Here is a 13352-nt window from a genome sequence, read left to right as displayed (position 1 = left end):
AGCAACATTAGCTTAACCAAATTACACACATGCACTATTTCTATTCCTATTTTGTCTGTTAAGTGTATGCCATAAAATAATATTAGTGCAATGCTGCTGAAGAAGCCTTAATTTTTGCCTTCTCTGACTTCTACCATTTTAATTATAGAACCATAAAGCTGCAGTAGCAAAGATCTGTTATATAACTTTCCTTGTTGGTATACCTTGCTAATTAACTCAATTTTTTTGCGGTCATGGGGTAAGAGAGAAAGAACAGATAAGTGGTTTGTTTCTTTGCTTACCAATATTTCTAACTATTTGTTTAACAAGGATTTTGACTGGTTGCATGACATTGCCCAATGTAAGCCCTTAAAACCAAGGATATACCAAGTTTTTATAATCACTCTTAATCAGATTCTGATGCCCATACAGTACGTTTCCACTGGTGGTGACAGAATCTCCATCTTCACAAGCAACTTCTTTGTGCTTCCAACAGATAAGGAAACACACTACACACAAAACATATTCATCTCCCTTGCACTAGAACACAAAAATACAATGATAAGACTGAATACCAGCTAATGCTGCTGAAGTTGATATAAATGCACTGGTTAACTGTGCTGCGTATTATCTGTTTGTGTGTGATGGTTTAGTCTAATGCTCTTTGCTGTAATCTATTGTCATTGCATTTACAGGATTTCTTGCAAAAAGAAGAATATAAAACTCTGGAGTATAATTTAACAACAACTGGTGTTGAGCTGGAAAAAGTAACAGCCTTCTGGGATGAGGTTAGAACTTAAACCAAACAAAATAAAATTACTAGAAATATTTTTTAATTTCAGATTTTTTTCCCATTAATTACATAAAATAAATTACAGGGGTCGGCAACCTTTCAGAAGTGGTGTGCCGAGTCTTCATTTATTCACTCTAATTTAAGGTTTCGCGTGCCAGTAATACATTTTAATGTTTTTAGAAGGTCTTTTTCTATAAGTCTATAATATATAACTAAACTATTGTTGTATGTAAAGTAAATAAGATTTTTAAAATGTTTAAGAAGCTTCATTTAAAATTAAATTAAAATGCAAAGCCCCCCAGACCGGTGGCCAGGACCCGGGCAGCATAAGTGCCACTGAAAATCAGCTTGTGTGCCGCCTTTGGCACGCGTGCCATAGGTTGCCTACCCCTGGGATAAAACAAAACAAAAATAACCCCCCACAACCTTTTTCTGGATCATCTGTTCTAATCCCAGGGCCCCTGCCCTAGTTTAGGATTGTCTGATGACCAATCCCTTAGTTAGGGAAAACTTGCTCTCTCCATTGGCTGCCCACACTCATTAGGGAAGACTGCTTTCTGGGGCATGTGATGGGTGAGAAAGTGCACTACCTTGGGAAAATCACATTTAAATGTCAAATTACGCCAAGATGGACATTTTGGAGGAAGCACTTTGTTTGCATTTTGGCAGCATCTCACTGGTTATTCCCAATTGACACCATCATGGGAGCAGAATCAGTCTCCAAAGCTGTATTGACGCTGGAAAAACAGCAAAGTTAAAGGTGCCTGCACTTATCCCCCAACTTTAGTAAAAAGCCAAGTTTATTGTAAAGATCATTAATAAATTTATTATTTTAAAAATGTAATAATGAAATCATGTAGATCTAAGAAAACAAATGTTAGAGTAAGTGCATACTTTTCTTACCTGGATTAAAAAAAAAATACAGCTCGACAGTATTGTATATGTATCTGCATATGTCTGTCTTCTGTTTATTGCCTGTCTAATGTTTTTGCAGGGAATTGGGGAGATATTTGTAAAAGCAAAGCAGGGGAGCAGAAAAGTTTCCAGCAATGATAATAATCTCCTCTTTAGTAACTTTCCACTTCATGGCACTCCTGTTCTTAAAGATATCAACTTTAAAATTGAGAAAGGAGAGCTGTTAACTGTTTCTGGATCTACTGGGGCAGGCAAGGTATTCCAATTTCTACCTCAGTGATAAAATATAAAATATTGTTTGGCAAAAGTGTTTTATAATATGGTTAAATTGTTGTTGTTTTTACTATAATATGGTATTAATTTACTGCAATATACCTGATTATCTTCTTCCCATGCTATGCCTTCTGCCTAAGCTATGTCAAAGCCTCTAGTTTGAATGGAACGGCCAAAGGACTTCTATTGTATTTTTAGTGCTAGGGCAATATACTAGAGTATATATAGGCCGTATACAAGTAAATACAACCTCAAATATTGTGTTCCTAAGTCAGAAGCTGGTTAGCTAATTGTTTTTGATCCAATCTTGATTTTCTTTTATTATATTCACTGGTTTTATTATATTCACTTGGTCCATTGAAGTCAATGGAAAAATTCCCATCAGCTTCAATCTCAAGCATTATTTTTAAGTATTGATACCAGTGGGAATTGCATTGTAGACTGGGCATAATAAGATACAAGTATGAAAAAGTTACTGCTAATGTTTTTGACTGTATGTGAAGCAGGGACACAACATTTTAATCAGAAACTAACAGAAGAACAATTTTGACATGTTATTCCAGTCACTTTTAGCCTAATGTGGTTATTCCCCTTGATCCAGTATTTATAATCTTAAACTAACAATTTAAATAAAATATGGTTTCATAGATTCTGAGGCCAGAAGGGATCACTGTGATCATCTAGTCTTACCTCCTGCATAACACAGGTGATAGAACTTTCCTGAAATAATCCCTGTTTGAACTAGAATATATATCTTTTCGAAAAAAACATTCAATCTTGATTTAAAAATTACTACTGATGAAGAATCTGCCACAACCCTTAGTAAATTGTTCCAGTGGATAATTACCCTCAATGATAGTGTTCATCTGGAGAATCCATTTCCTTGAGTTACTTAAAACAATAATCTAATATACAAGAATTTAGGAAAAGGAAAGCTTTTCCCCCCAAAACATTTAATCCTTATTGTCCTTCTTTTGGCTAAAGTTATTATTGGCTCATCAATGTATAACCAAAACCCACGAACCACAGAAATAGAATATACGATGTTATTTTTGTTTATAATTGGTATCTGCAAAAGGCATTTTTCTGGACTTGGAAAACCGCAGAAGCATGACAACTTTTTAGGAGTGTTTTACCAGCAGACACTTTAGTTTGAGCAAATTAAAAGTTATATTAGAGACATAGGAATAAAGCAAACAGGTAGATGCTAGATGTGTGAAACACACTAAATGCTTAATCCTATAAAATACTGGACCTAGTGTTTAACCTGGTGAAGCAGGCATTTGGAGAACTGAGCCTCTGGGACAGGGGAATGATATACCACACAAGATTCTCCAGGAATATTTTACTGTCTGTCAAACTTCCTCTGAACTTCACGCCATAAAATTGTGACTTAAGAAGATTTATGGAGTTTTTGGCCACCAAGTCCCAGCTATGCTGATTATTTATTAGTGATAAGAATACCATTAGAGTGCCTCTTGTAACATATATTTCCTTGTATTTCTCAATTCTGTTCTTTGATCAGGTAGCCAACACAGTGTAGGCAAGGTTACTACTAGCTACTGATTAACTTTGAAATTATAACATGTCAGTATTGAAATTACAATCAATTATTTTATGAAGAGAAATACGAAACACTAGCCATACTTATGTCACGAATTCATGTGGCTGAGTTAACAGTTACAGAGGAAAAGTCAGATCAAACTGAGTTGCCTATGTGAATAATTAAACATGCACAAAGAAGTTACACTTTTCAAGGCTACATAGATAGAAAGATTTCTGAGCCTGCATGTGACAGCCACCACCAATGAAAAGCAACACATTTTGCATTGTGTTGTGGGATAGAGGAAAAAATTAAACAAAATAACTGGTGATGTCAAAATTGAATAATAACCTCCTCCCTCTCTCTCTCAGACAGACAGACAGACACACACACCCCACATATTCATTTATTTAAATCACTGCAGGCCTGAATCTAAAATGTGCCTGTGCGACCATCACTTGACTCAAGTCTGGTGAGGGACCCAACAACACAGGATGTGGAGCTTAACTAAGCAAGACATCAAGCAGCTACCTCAATTGCTCGTGCAAACTGTTATGTGTATGCCCAAATGAAACTGTCTCACTGGTAAAGTAAATATGAAAAAAATGCCTCTCTTATATGACACCGTTAGTTTTACTGCACTGGTCTAAGCTGTTTTGATCTTTGTTTCTTAGCCAGAATATCTGCTCAGTTCAGTTTGCCAGCTGATCAGAATGCAGAATTCCCAGCTGCTACCCTAGAATACCTACACGGCATTATACACTACTGTCCTCATTTACTGAGAATGAAATTCATCCCAGTTTAGAAGCCTTTACAGGGCCCTATGCACAGGGCCGGCTCTAGGCACCAGCAAAACAAGCTGGTGCTTGGGGCGGCACATTTTTAGGGGCGGCATGGCCGGCGCCAGAATGCCGCCCCTAAAAATGTGCCCCGGCCGCCCTAGCTCACCTCCGCTGCTGCTGCCACGGCACGCGAAACAGCTGATTCGTGCGCCGCTACTCGCCCTCCCTCCCAGGCTCTCAAGCCTGGGAGGGAGGGGGAGCAGCGGCGCGCGAATCAGCTGTTTCGCGCGCCGCAGCGGCTCGGGGTCTCCCCCTCCCTCCCAGACTCTCAAACCTGGGAGGGGGGGGGAGACTCCGAGTGGCCGTGGCGCGGGCGCCGCTTCTCCTCCTCCCTCTCTCCTAGGCTTGAGAGCTTGGGGTGAGGAGGCTGGGCTGGGGATTTGGGGAAGGGGCGGCGTTGAGGTGGGGCCGGGGTGGGGTAATTAAATAAAGGGGAGGGGGGCGGCCAAAATTGTTTTTGCTTTGGGCGGCAAAAATCCTAGAGCCGGCCCTGCCTATGCACCACCAAAGCCTCCACTAAATACAGCTTTGGTGCTGGATAGGTGCTTATATGGACCCTCTGCACAAGATGAATACATCATAATAGAGTACAAGCTATTTATTAAGATGACTCACATATGCTGAGCATCTGTTACAGTTGTGTAGATCTGTTCTGATACATTAACTGTTAATTATTTTCAGACTTCTCTCTTGATGTTGATAATGGGAGAGTTGGAGCCTTCAGAAGGTAAAATCAAGCACAGTGGAAGGATTTCCTTTTCTCCACAAGTTTCCTGGATCATGCCTGGAACAATCAAAGAAAACATCATCTTTGGTGTGTCCTATGATGAATACAGATATAAGAGTGTCATCAAGGCCTGTCAGCTAGAAGAGGTCAGTCTTAAAATAAAAATTCTCTTATGATCTATGATAGGTCACATGACTCAAACCAGGTGGGGGACCCAACAATCCAGAGTATGGAGTTGAACTAAGCAAGATATCCTGCAGCCATGGTCAATTCAGAAAACTCAGCAAGGGCTTCTTACAGTCAGGGTGTGCCTTTGTTCAAGAAGAGGAGGTACCTCATAGGTTAATGCATCACTGACTCCTCTTTTTACACCTTTGGATAGGACAGTTCCCTCCAGTTGAGCCAACTGCTCTCCCCTCATGGCTTCACTCAAGGCAGTCTCTTCACAGAAGGTGGAAAGTTGCATTACTTGGAGAGCAGGAATTAACCCTTCTTTAGCTAGTCAGTGGATGGGAGGTACACATCCTCTCACACAGGCGCTCTCTCTCACTGCTGTCACAAGCACCATTGTCATGTCACAAGAATCACAATTAAGTTGCTGTTTCTAGCATACCAAAGGCAAATGGGATTACTGGAGCAGAGACCCCCTCCAGGGCAAATAGAAAGGGGAGAAAAAGGGGAAGATGCCTTCAAATGATCTCTGCCCAGCCCTCTCAAATGACTGCAACTGAATGTACTATTTATTGTGATCAATTTAGCCAATGACTCTCACAAATTACTTGCTGTCAGCTAGAAGAGGTCAGTTTTTTAGCTTTATGTTTGTAAGTTATTTGTAATTGCTCAGATAACTCATCATGCAGACAAATTTAACCATTGGGTTCTCTAGTCACATGGTATTGTTTTTATTCCAGCTAAATTGTGAAATTACAATGCCAAAGGAGTGATTATGATTAAAGACACGGGGCCTTGGGTTCTGTTGGAGAGGGTGGGACTAGCGTTGGAGTTAGGAGGAGCTAAGCCACCAGGATTAGAGAATTTTAGGATATTTTAAACGCAGGACTGGCTCTACCATTTTTGCCATCCCAAGCAAAAAAAAAAAGCTGCCCGGACTGCGCTGCCCCAAGAATGGACGGAATGCTGCTCCAGGCACGTGCTTCCTCCACTGGTGCCTGGAGCCAGCCCTGTTTAAACCAGGGGATGGGGAACCTGCAGGCCGGATCCTACTCGCTGCTTCATTTCATCTGGCCCATGGCAAGTCTACACGCCACGGGCTGGAAGCCCTGAGCCTGGGTGCTCCCCATAGGGCTGGAGCCGTGGAGCGCTGCAGGGGAAGCTGGGGTTGCCAAGACGTTAAAAGTCTGGTCGGCTCCACGCAGCTCCCAGAAGCGGCTGGCATGTCCGTGTGGCCCCTAGGCGAAGCGGCAATCAGGGAACTGAGGGAAGTTCCGTGCGCTGGCCCTGCCCCCAGCCATGACCAATGGGAGCTACAGGGGCACAGTGCAGAGCCCTCTGGCCTAGGGGCCGGACATGGCAGTTGCTTCTGGGAGCAGCATGGAGCCAGAGCAGGCATGGAGCCTGCCTTAGCCCCACTGTGCCACCGACTGGGAGCCGCCTGAGGTAAGTGCCACCTAGTGGGAGCCTGCATCTCCTGCCCCAGGTCAGAACCCCCTCCCTCACCCCAACCCCCTGCCCCAGTCCCCCCCTCTGCACTCCAAACCCCTTGGCTCCAGCCTGGAGCCCCTTCCTGCACCCTAATCCCATCATTCCCAGACCCATCCCAGAGCCCACACTGGAGTCCTCATCTCCTTCCACACTCCAACCCCCTGCCCCAACCCGGAGTCCCCTCCCGCACCCTGAATCCCTTATTTCTGGCCTCACTCTGGAGCCCAGGGGAAACTCCAAGCCTCCGCACCCCCTCCCCCCCGTGGGGCTGGAGCCGTGAGTGTTGGCTGCCCTGCTGCAGGGGGAAGCCCTGACCCTCCACGCCCCTCTGCAGGTCTGTGTGTGGCCCGCAACTGATTTTTTTCTGTGGGCTAGTGGTGCCTGATAGAGAAAAGGTTCCCCTCCTGTTTTAAACCTTGCCCTTTTTGGCAATTGAGTCTGGCCTTCCTTGAGACATCACTGCTAGAAAAGTTAGGCCACTATATAGTTTGATAGAGTGAGTTCAGACTTCAGTTTAGTTTTCTCTTGCCACATTCACACAAAGGGTTTATGTGAAGGCCTGGTTGCAAATTTTCCATCAAAATATTCTTTGACAGAAAAGTGAGTTTTAGGCTAGATGACTTTTTTTTGGCAAAAAGTATCTGCTTTCTATGGAAAATAAATTTTTTGTCTAAATATTTTCCAAAAAACAAAAAATTGTGGCCAACAATGGGAATTGTAGTTTGCTCTTTGTTTCCCCATTCTCCCCTATGTGCCAGGATCCCCAGCTGGACAACATCTCCCACAGAGCAACACAGTCAGAAACTCCAAGTTGCATAGTTTCCCCTCACCAAAAAGGGGAGACTCTCTGTTGTATTATGGGAGATGTTGTGCAGCTGGGGTACTTGTCCACAGAGGAGAATGAGGACACAAGGATCAAACTACAATTCCTGTGAGGTACTATAACTCTCATTTTCAGCAGGAAACATCAAAATTTCCTGTGCAAGATTTCAATGAAAACTAAGTTTTTTTCCCCCAGGGGGAAGAAATTTCAGCTCTATTAGTATAAGTATTCATGAACCCTGTGCCAGTCCCCCGTTTTCTGTCACCAGTTGGCATTCACAACAGTTATTGCACAGACAAAACTAGTAATTGTGGGCAGTTGCATGTGCACAAGCCCATAACAGCCTCTGTGCCAAGGTTGTTGTGTTAGTGCACACAATGACCAAGGAAACTAATGACCTGTAAAGGGAATTACAAATGAAGTAATAACTATCAAAGCAAAGGAGTCATCATGTGTACTGTTCAGGGCCTATGCAGATACCAGGAGCCAGCTCTACCATGGGCACTAATGGTGTAGCTTCGTCATCACAACCCAGTCCTTTGCTAGAGGCAGACTCTGGTGATCTGTTGCTCAGAAAATGCAGTCTCTTTGCATATTGTGACTCAGGTTAGGGAGCCCTTCTGAGAACAGGGGATGTGGCACAGACTATTGTTCAGGGAAGGGTGATGTAGGGAAGGACAGCATATCCAGAGAAGAGTGTTCTTCATGGTTTTTCATCCTCTCAGAAAGGATGATGGTGGTAGCAATGTGACACTAATTCCTGAGAAGGGAGGAGGAAAATATTTACTTCAACTATATCTTAGTCTAATTTGCTGCTCGTGATTTGAGATAGAAATATTTCTGTTCCTTGACTGGATGACAAACTTTATAAGCAGTGAAAGCACTTTTGGCATGAAAAGCAAATCACTTTATTAGGCCTGATTCCTTCAACCAGTGCTTCCTATTGACTTCAGTGGCACTGGATCAGGTCCTTAACACACGAATCCTTGCTTTCAGACTAAGAATAACCATTCTGAAACATTCATGTGAATGTGTTTGCATTAATAGAAGCAAACAGAAAGGGGAAAATATGAGAAGCTATTTGAATTTGAAAAAAATATTTGTGAATCATTTCCCCGGCTGCATATGAAACTGTAAGCCCACAGAGTAAGCCTGTTATAAAAACATTCACAGTAAGGTCTGATGCTTCTTACCAAAGTTTCTACCTACTTTGGTGGTTAAAATCATATTTTAAATTTGTTTATTTTTTCAGAATAGATCTAATTACCAAAATGTCTTTATAGAAAATGGAATTAACAACCTTTACATATGATTAGGGATAGCCAGAAATTCCAGGACAGCTGTTTATTGAATGAGAAAAAATGCTTCAGGATGATGAGTATGGTAATAGGCGAGCCTCTTCAACTGTATGAAAGATCCCAGGAAAGGTCTAGAATCTCAGAGCTACTCAAAATTAGAAAGAGTGATACTGCTACTTATGGGCTTAGTCTATTAGCAGGGAGTTTCCGGGGAGGGACACCACATGAGTTTTGTGAAACACCAAGCAAACCAACTGTGGAGTCCCTGTGACCAGCCTTTGCAGGTTCTGGTACGCATAACCTACACAAACAGGACCCAGCAAGGTTGGCTCAGGTGAGTTCTCCCAGCGCTGTTTAGAGATGGTCAAAAATTTTCATTCAAAAATCTTTTTTCAGTGAAAAGTTTTCATAGAAACAGAAATCTCCATGAAAAATTGACATTTTCCTCAAAATAAATAAATAAAAGAAATAATAAATGGGGATTTAATTGAAAAAACCCAAACCATAAAAACTATTTTTTCCTCAGCTGAAAATAGAAAATATTTAAGCAAAAAACCTGAAAAAGTTAGATCCAATTTTTGTTTTGGCAAAAAATTATGTTCATCAAAATTTTTAAACAACAACATTTTTAAAAATCAGCTTTACTATTTTTTTTAACTCTTATAAAACTATTTATTGGGAAAAATGTCTGCATGAAGTGCTCAGTTTTGCTATTTTTCCACACCAAAACTGCCATTGATTTCAATGGAGAGTTGTGGGCCAGATTTTAAAGGCCTCAGCACCCAGGACTCTTCTTGACACTCGTGGCCAGATTTTCAAAAAAGCTCAGTATTCAGTGTAAACTACGCAGGATCAAGCTCCTATTTAACATCCAGTTCGTAATTGATGCATTGAGGTGGGCTCCATGTGCACTGTATGTTTCTTGCTGCTGTCAGATCATGGTTCCAGACAAGTGTTTTTATCACACAGTGAAACACAAAAGTGTATTTTGTAAAGATGTATTGCACTAGAACTTGTCTGTATTTATTCCACCCAGCTTCTAAGATCTTCTCACTCACCCAGCCTTGTCACAAGACAGGGCTCTTGTTTTGATCTATATATTGAAGACAACAGATATTTAAACTAGCTTAGCAAAGTCTTTCTTTAGGTCATACAGTGAAAGTTATTTTCTTTTAGATCCAGTCAAGCAAGAAAACAATAGATGGTTTGTTTTAAGATAAAAGGAGGTTACTGTACTTTATCTCTATGCAGGGTACAATTAAATAATAAAGTAATTTTTTAAATATGTTTAAGGCCTTACTGTATATGCCACGGATACTCAAAGAACAGCCTGAGTTTTGATTAGCAGTTTGACAGGAAATTTATTAAGACTTTCTGAAGAAGAGGTCCTGGCTTTGTTCCATGCTTGGCCTTCTGCCACAGACTGCTGCATGAGTCCAGCCTTATAGCTGTTGTCAACAACACAGATCCAAGAACCAACCTGTTGCAGCCATTCCAAATTTTGTTTTCGCTCTAAGGGTCATGCTGTGCATCCCCTGCAATAAGACAGGAAATTCATAGAATGATGGGAAGGTTAACAATACTGGTCAGCCTCATGATTGTTGACTGCTCTCCATCCCATGGGTGCCAACTGTTGAATCTAACCCATATCTTTTAGGTCTTTAAGCCTCTGGCGCTAGTGCCAGTAAGGTGAGCAGCCAGCTAGCATTAGAAAAGGTGTTATTAAATAGTTCCTGTCAGTAGTTCAAGACACTGCCTTGAGAGTAAAAAAGAATGAACAGATATTTTCATAATGGCAGGAGGAAGCTTTGGGACCATGTGGACTCTGAACAAACTAGCATTACACTATGACCAGGGAGAAATCCAGCAAGAACTATTCCCTCACACAGTGTCCTAGTCTCATCAATCACCTCTTCAGTCTTTCTAGTTTCTATAAAGTTTCTGAGGAAACACTGTAGAGAAAATTAAAAATGAATGACTAAATAGTCCATCTGACTGAGGGAAAGGGCTGCAATTGTTTCTGGCTGTTACATAGGCTATGCAAAAGGGGTTGGAGGTGGTGGTGGAGGAAAACTCATCTCCTCGCTGCACATCTGCAGAAGGGCCAGTCTGAAGGCTTGTCTGCATGGGAAGATAGCATACAGCAAGGCAGGGTGTGAATCTACAGCACACCTGCTGTCCATGCACTAACTCACTGTGTGGACACTGCCACAGCGCAGTGAAAGTCCCAGACTGCAGCTTAGCATACTGTACTTTGAAGCATCAGTATGCTAAGCCATACACCAGGATTTTCAAAGCACTGTAGCAGTGTCCACACGGTGAGTAAGTTACTGGTGTGCTGTAAATTCACACTCTGGAGTGCTCGCTAACTTGCCATGTAGACAAGCCCCAAATCTAGCCCTCAATTACAGATAAATGAGATTTTACCCCAAATTCATGTTCTCATTGACACAACACTCTTGAGGAAAAAAGCCATTTCCTGTATTTGATCCAGAAGACTGGAACAGTACAACTTGTTCCAGCTCCAACAAGCAATGTAGCGGTGGAATGATCCCTCTCCTTTCTCCATCATGTCCAGACCTCTAAAGAAAGTAGCATGATGGAGTGCACATTTAAGATCCACACCAGCTTGTTCCAAAAGGAAAGTGAAGTGACTGCTAAATAGAGTCCTTTTTCTTCTCTCTCCTCGCCCCCATCACCTAAACATGCACTAATTTATGTCTCAGATCATTTCATTTAAGTAAATAGTATTGTAAGTGCAAAATTTGGCCCTTGGCACCTGCTAGTGCATGGCACTTAATGATTTCAATGGGAACACAAGGTGCTCAGCACCTTGTTGGATTCAGGTCTTTGTTTTAAAAACATAGGTTTGATTTTTCATAGAACAACAGAAATTGCTTTGGCATTATTTTATCTTATTTTAAAAAAGATTTAAAAAATATTGACCCTAATTATTAGGACAGATCAAAATTAAAGTAAAAAATCTCTGAGCATGAACATTTTAAGAAAAAGCCAGTACTACATTTACTCTTCATATCTCTTTTGACTGGCATTTAACCTGTTTTCTAAGAATTTATCGTTTACAACCATTTGAGGAATTACTGAAAACGTGTGCGGTAACTTTATCTCGAAAGTAATTATGCATAGATGGAAAATGCAAGCAAATAGTTCACATAGCTTTCCAATATTTTAGCCTGTCCAAGAATAAAATGTTCACTGTATAGGATAGCATTTTGTTTGTTAGATTCTGAATTAGTGCTTATGAAGTAAAAGACGTTCCATCTGGTAGTACCTGTTGCACAAGAGTGTTTCTTGATAGAACAAATGAGTATTTAGATTGTTTCTTAAAAAAAAAAAAAAAAAAGTATTCCTGCTACTTTATTATTTGCTGTTTGTGTTCCCAAAGAGTACACATCTATCATAAAACATAGCCCCTACTCTAAAACTCTTGGAAAGCTTTCAATTAAAGTTATAGAAAAGCAATGAGAAAAAAGTGACTTGACTTTATTTTTTCCAGTGAGCTCCTATAAGGCCATAAGAATCCAGAACCCTAGAAAAGTAGACTATCTATTCTAAAGAACTCTGACTGAATAGACTGGCCTGATAATTTGGCAATGTATGTTTGTATAGCCTCTAGCATACAGGATACTGGTCCGTGAATGAGGCCCCCAGGTGCTACCATTGTACAAATAAAATAAATAAAGAAGTTGGGTAGGAATTACACTATTGCAGAATCATGCAAAATACAGGCCAACATTTATTTAGGCTGGTTCTGTACAGATTAAGATAATTTTGTGATAAAATTGGTGCATAAACTAGGGCTAGCGGAGCTTAAGAAAACTGTGCAAGGGGCATTGCCTATCAGTATTCCTAAGATATTTGCTTTACTTTTGTATGCTTATGTCTTAAAGTTATTTGTAGTAGTTTGGGGATTGTTTGATAAGATTAAGGTAGTTCAAAGCACCACCATTCATGGAATTAGAACGAAAGTATGTGATTTTTATATTTAATAGTGGGATGTGTCAGTTGCTCATGGGACCAGTTGCCAGGGGCTTGACTTCCACCTGACTGGGGTACTTGGGGTTTTTTGAAGCCTATTAAAATACAAAAACCCAAACCTCAGTTCAGCTTTTAAACTGGGAGTTCCAAATGCTTCCTATGGCCTGATTTCTAAATGACCTTAAATAAAAAGTAATGCCTTTGGGCCGTGGAAGTTTGAGTCAATCAAGAAGAAAGCTTTTCCAGCTAGCATTGTCCCTCCTCAATAGGGGTCTGGTTTCTAGTGCAGGCTGGCCCCGACTCCTCACAGCACATCCCTAGTAGTGTGCTGGGGGATTTATGGAACGGATCACAGCTGCCACAGCCCTACACCTTTACAGGTGCAGGGACTGGTGACATCTCTGGCAGCACAATGCTCGATAATTCTATGCTCGGTGCTAATTCAGTGGAGAAAATGCCATTTATTTAGGCTTGGCACATTTTTTTTTTTAAATAATT

General features: G+C 41.1%; 1 protein-coding gene across 2 annotated transcripts in view; it reads left to right on the top strand.

The window, feature by feature from the left end:
- Positions 1–13352, top strand: part of CFTR (CF transmembrane conductance regulator) — a 136441-nt gene that overhangs the window by 39934 nt on the left and 83155 nt on the right. For both annotated transcript variants that reach the window (XM_054023602.1, XM_054023592.1), the window contains exons 9-11: positions 675–767; positions 1767–1943; positions 5027–5218. In XM_054023602.1, coding sequence (XP_053879577.1) covers positions 675–767; positions 1767–1943; positions 5027–5218 — 462 coding nt within the window. The remainder of the gene's footprint in view (positions 1–674; positions 768–1766; positions 1944–5026; positions 5219–13352) is intronic.

Source organism: Malaclemys terrapin, chromosome 1 (assembly GCF_027887155.1).
Source record: "Malaclemys terrapin pileata isolate rMalTer1 chromosome 1, rMalTer1.hap1, whole genome shotgun sequence".
NCBI lineage: Eukaryota > Metazoa > Chordata > Testudines > Emydidae > Malaclemys > Malaclemys terrapin.
This window is presented reverse-complemented; position numbering and strand designations above follow the sequence as displayed.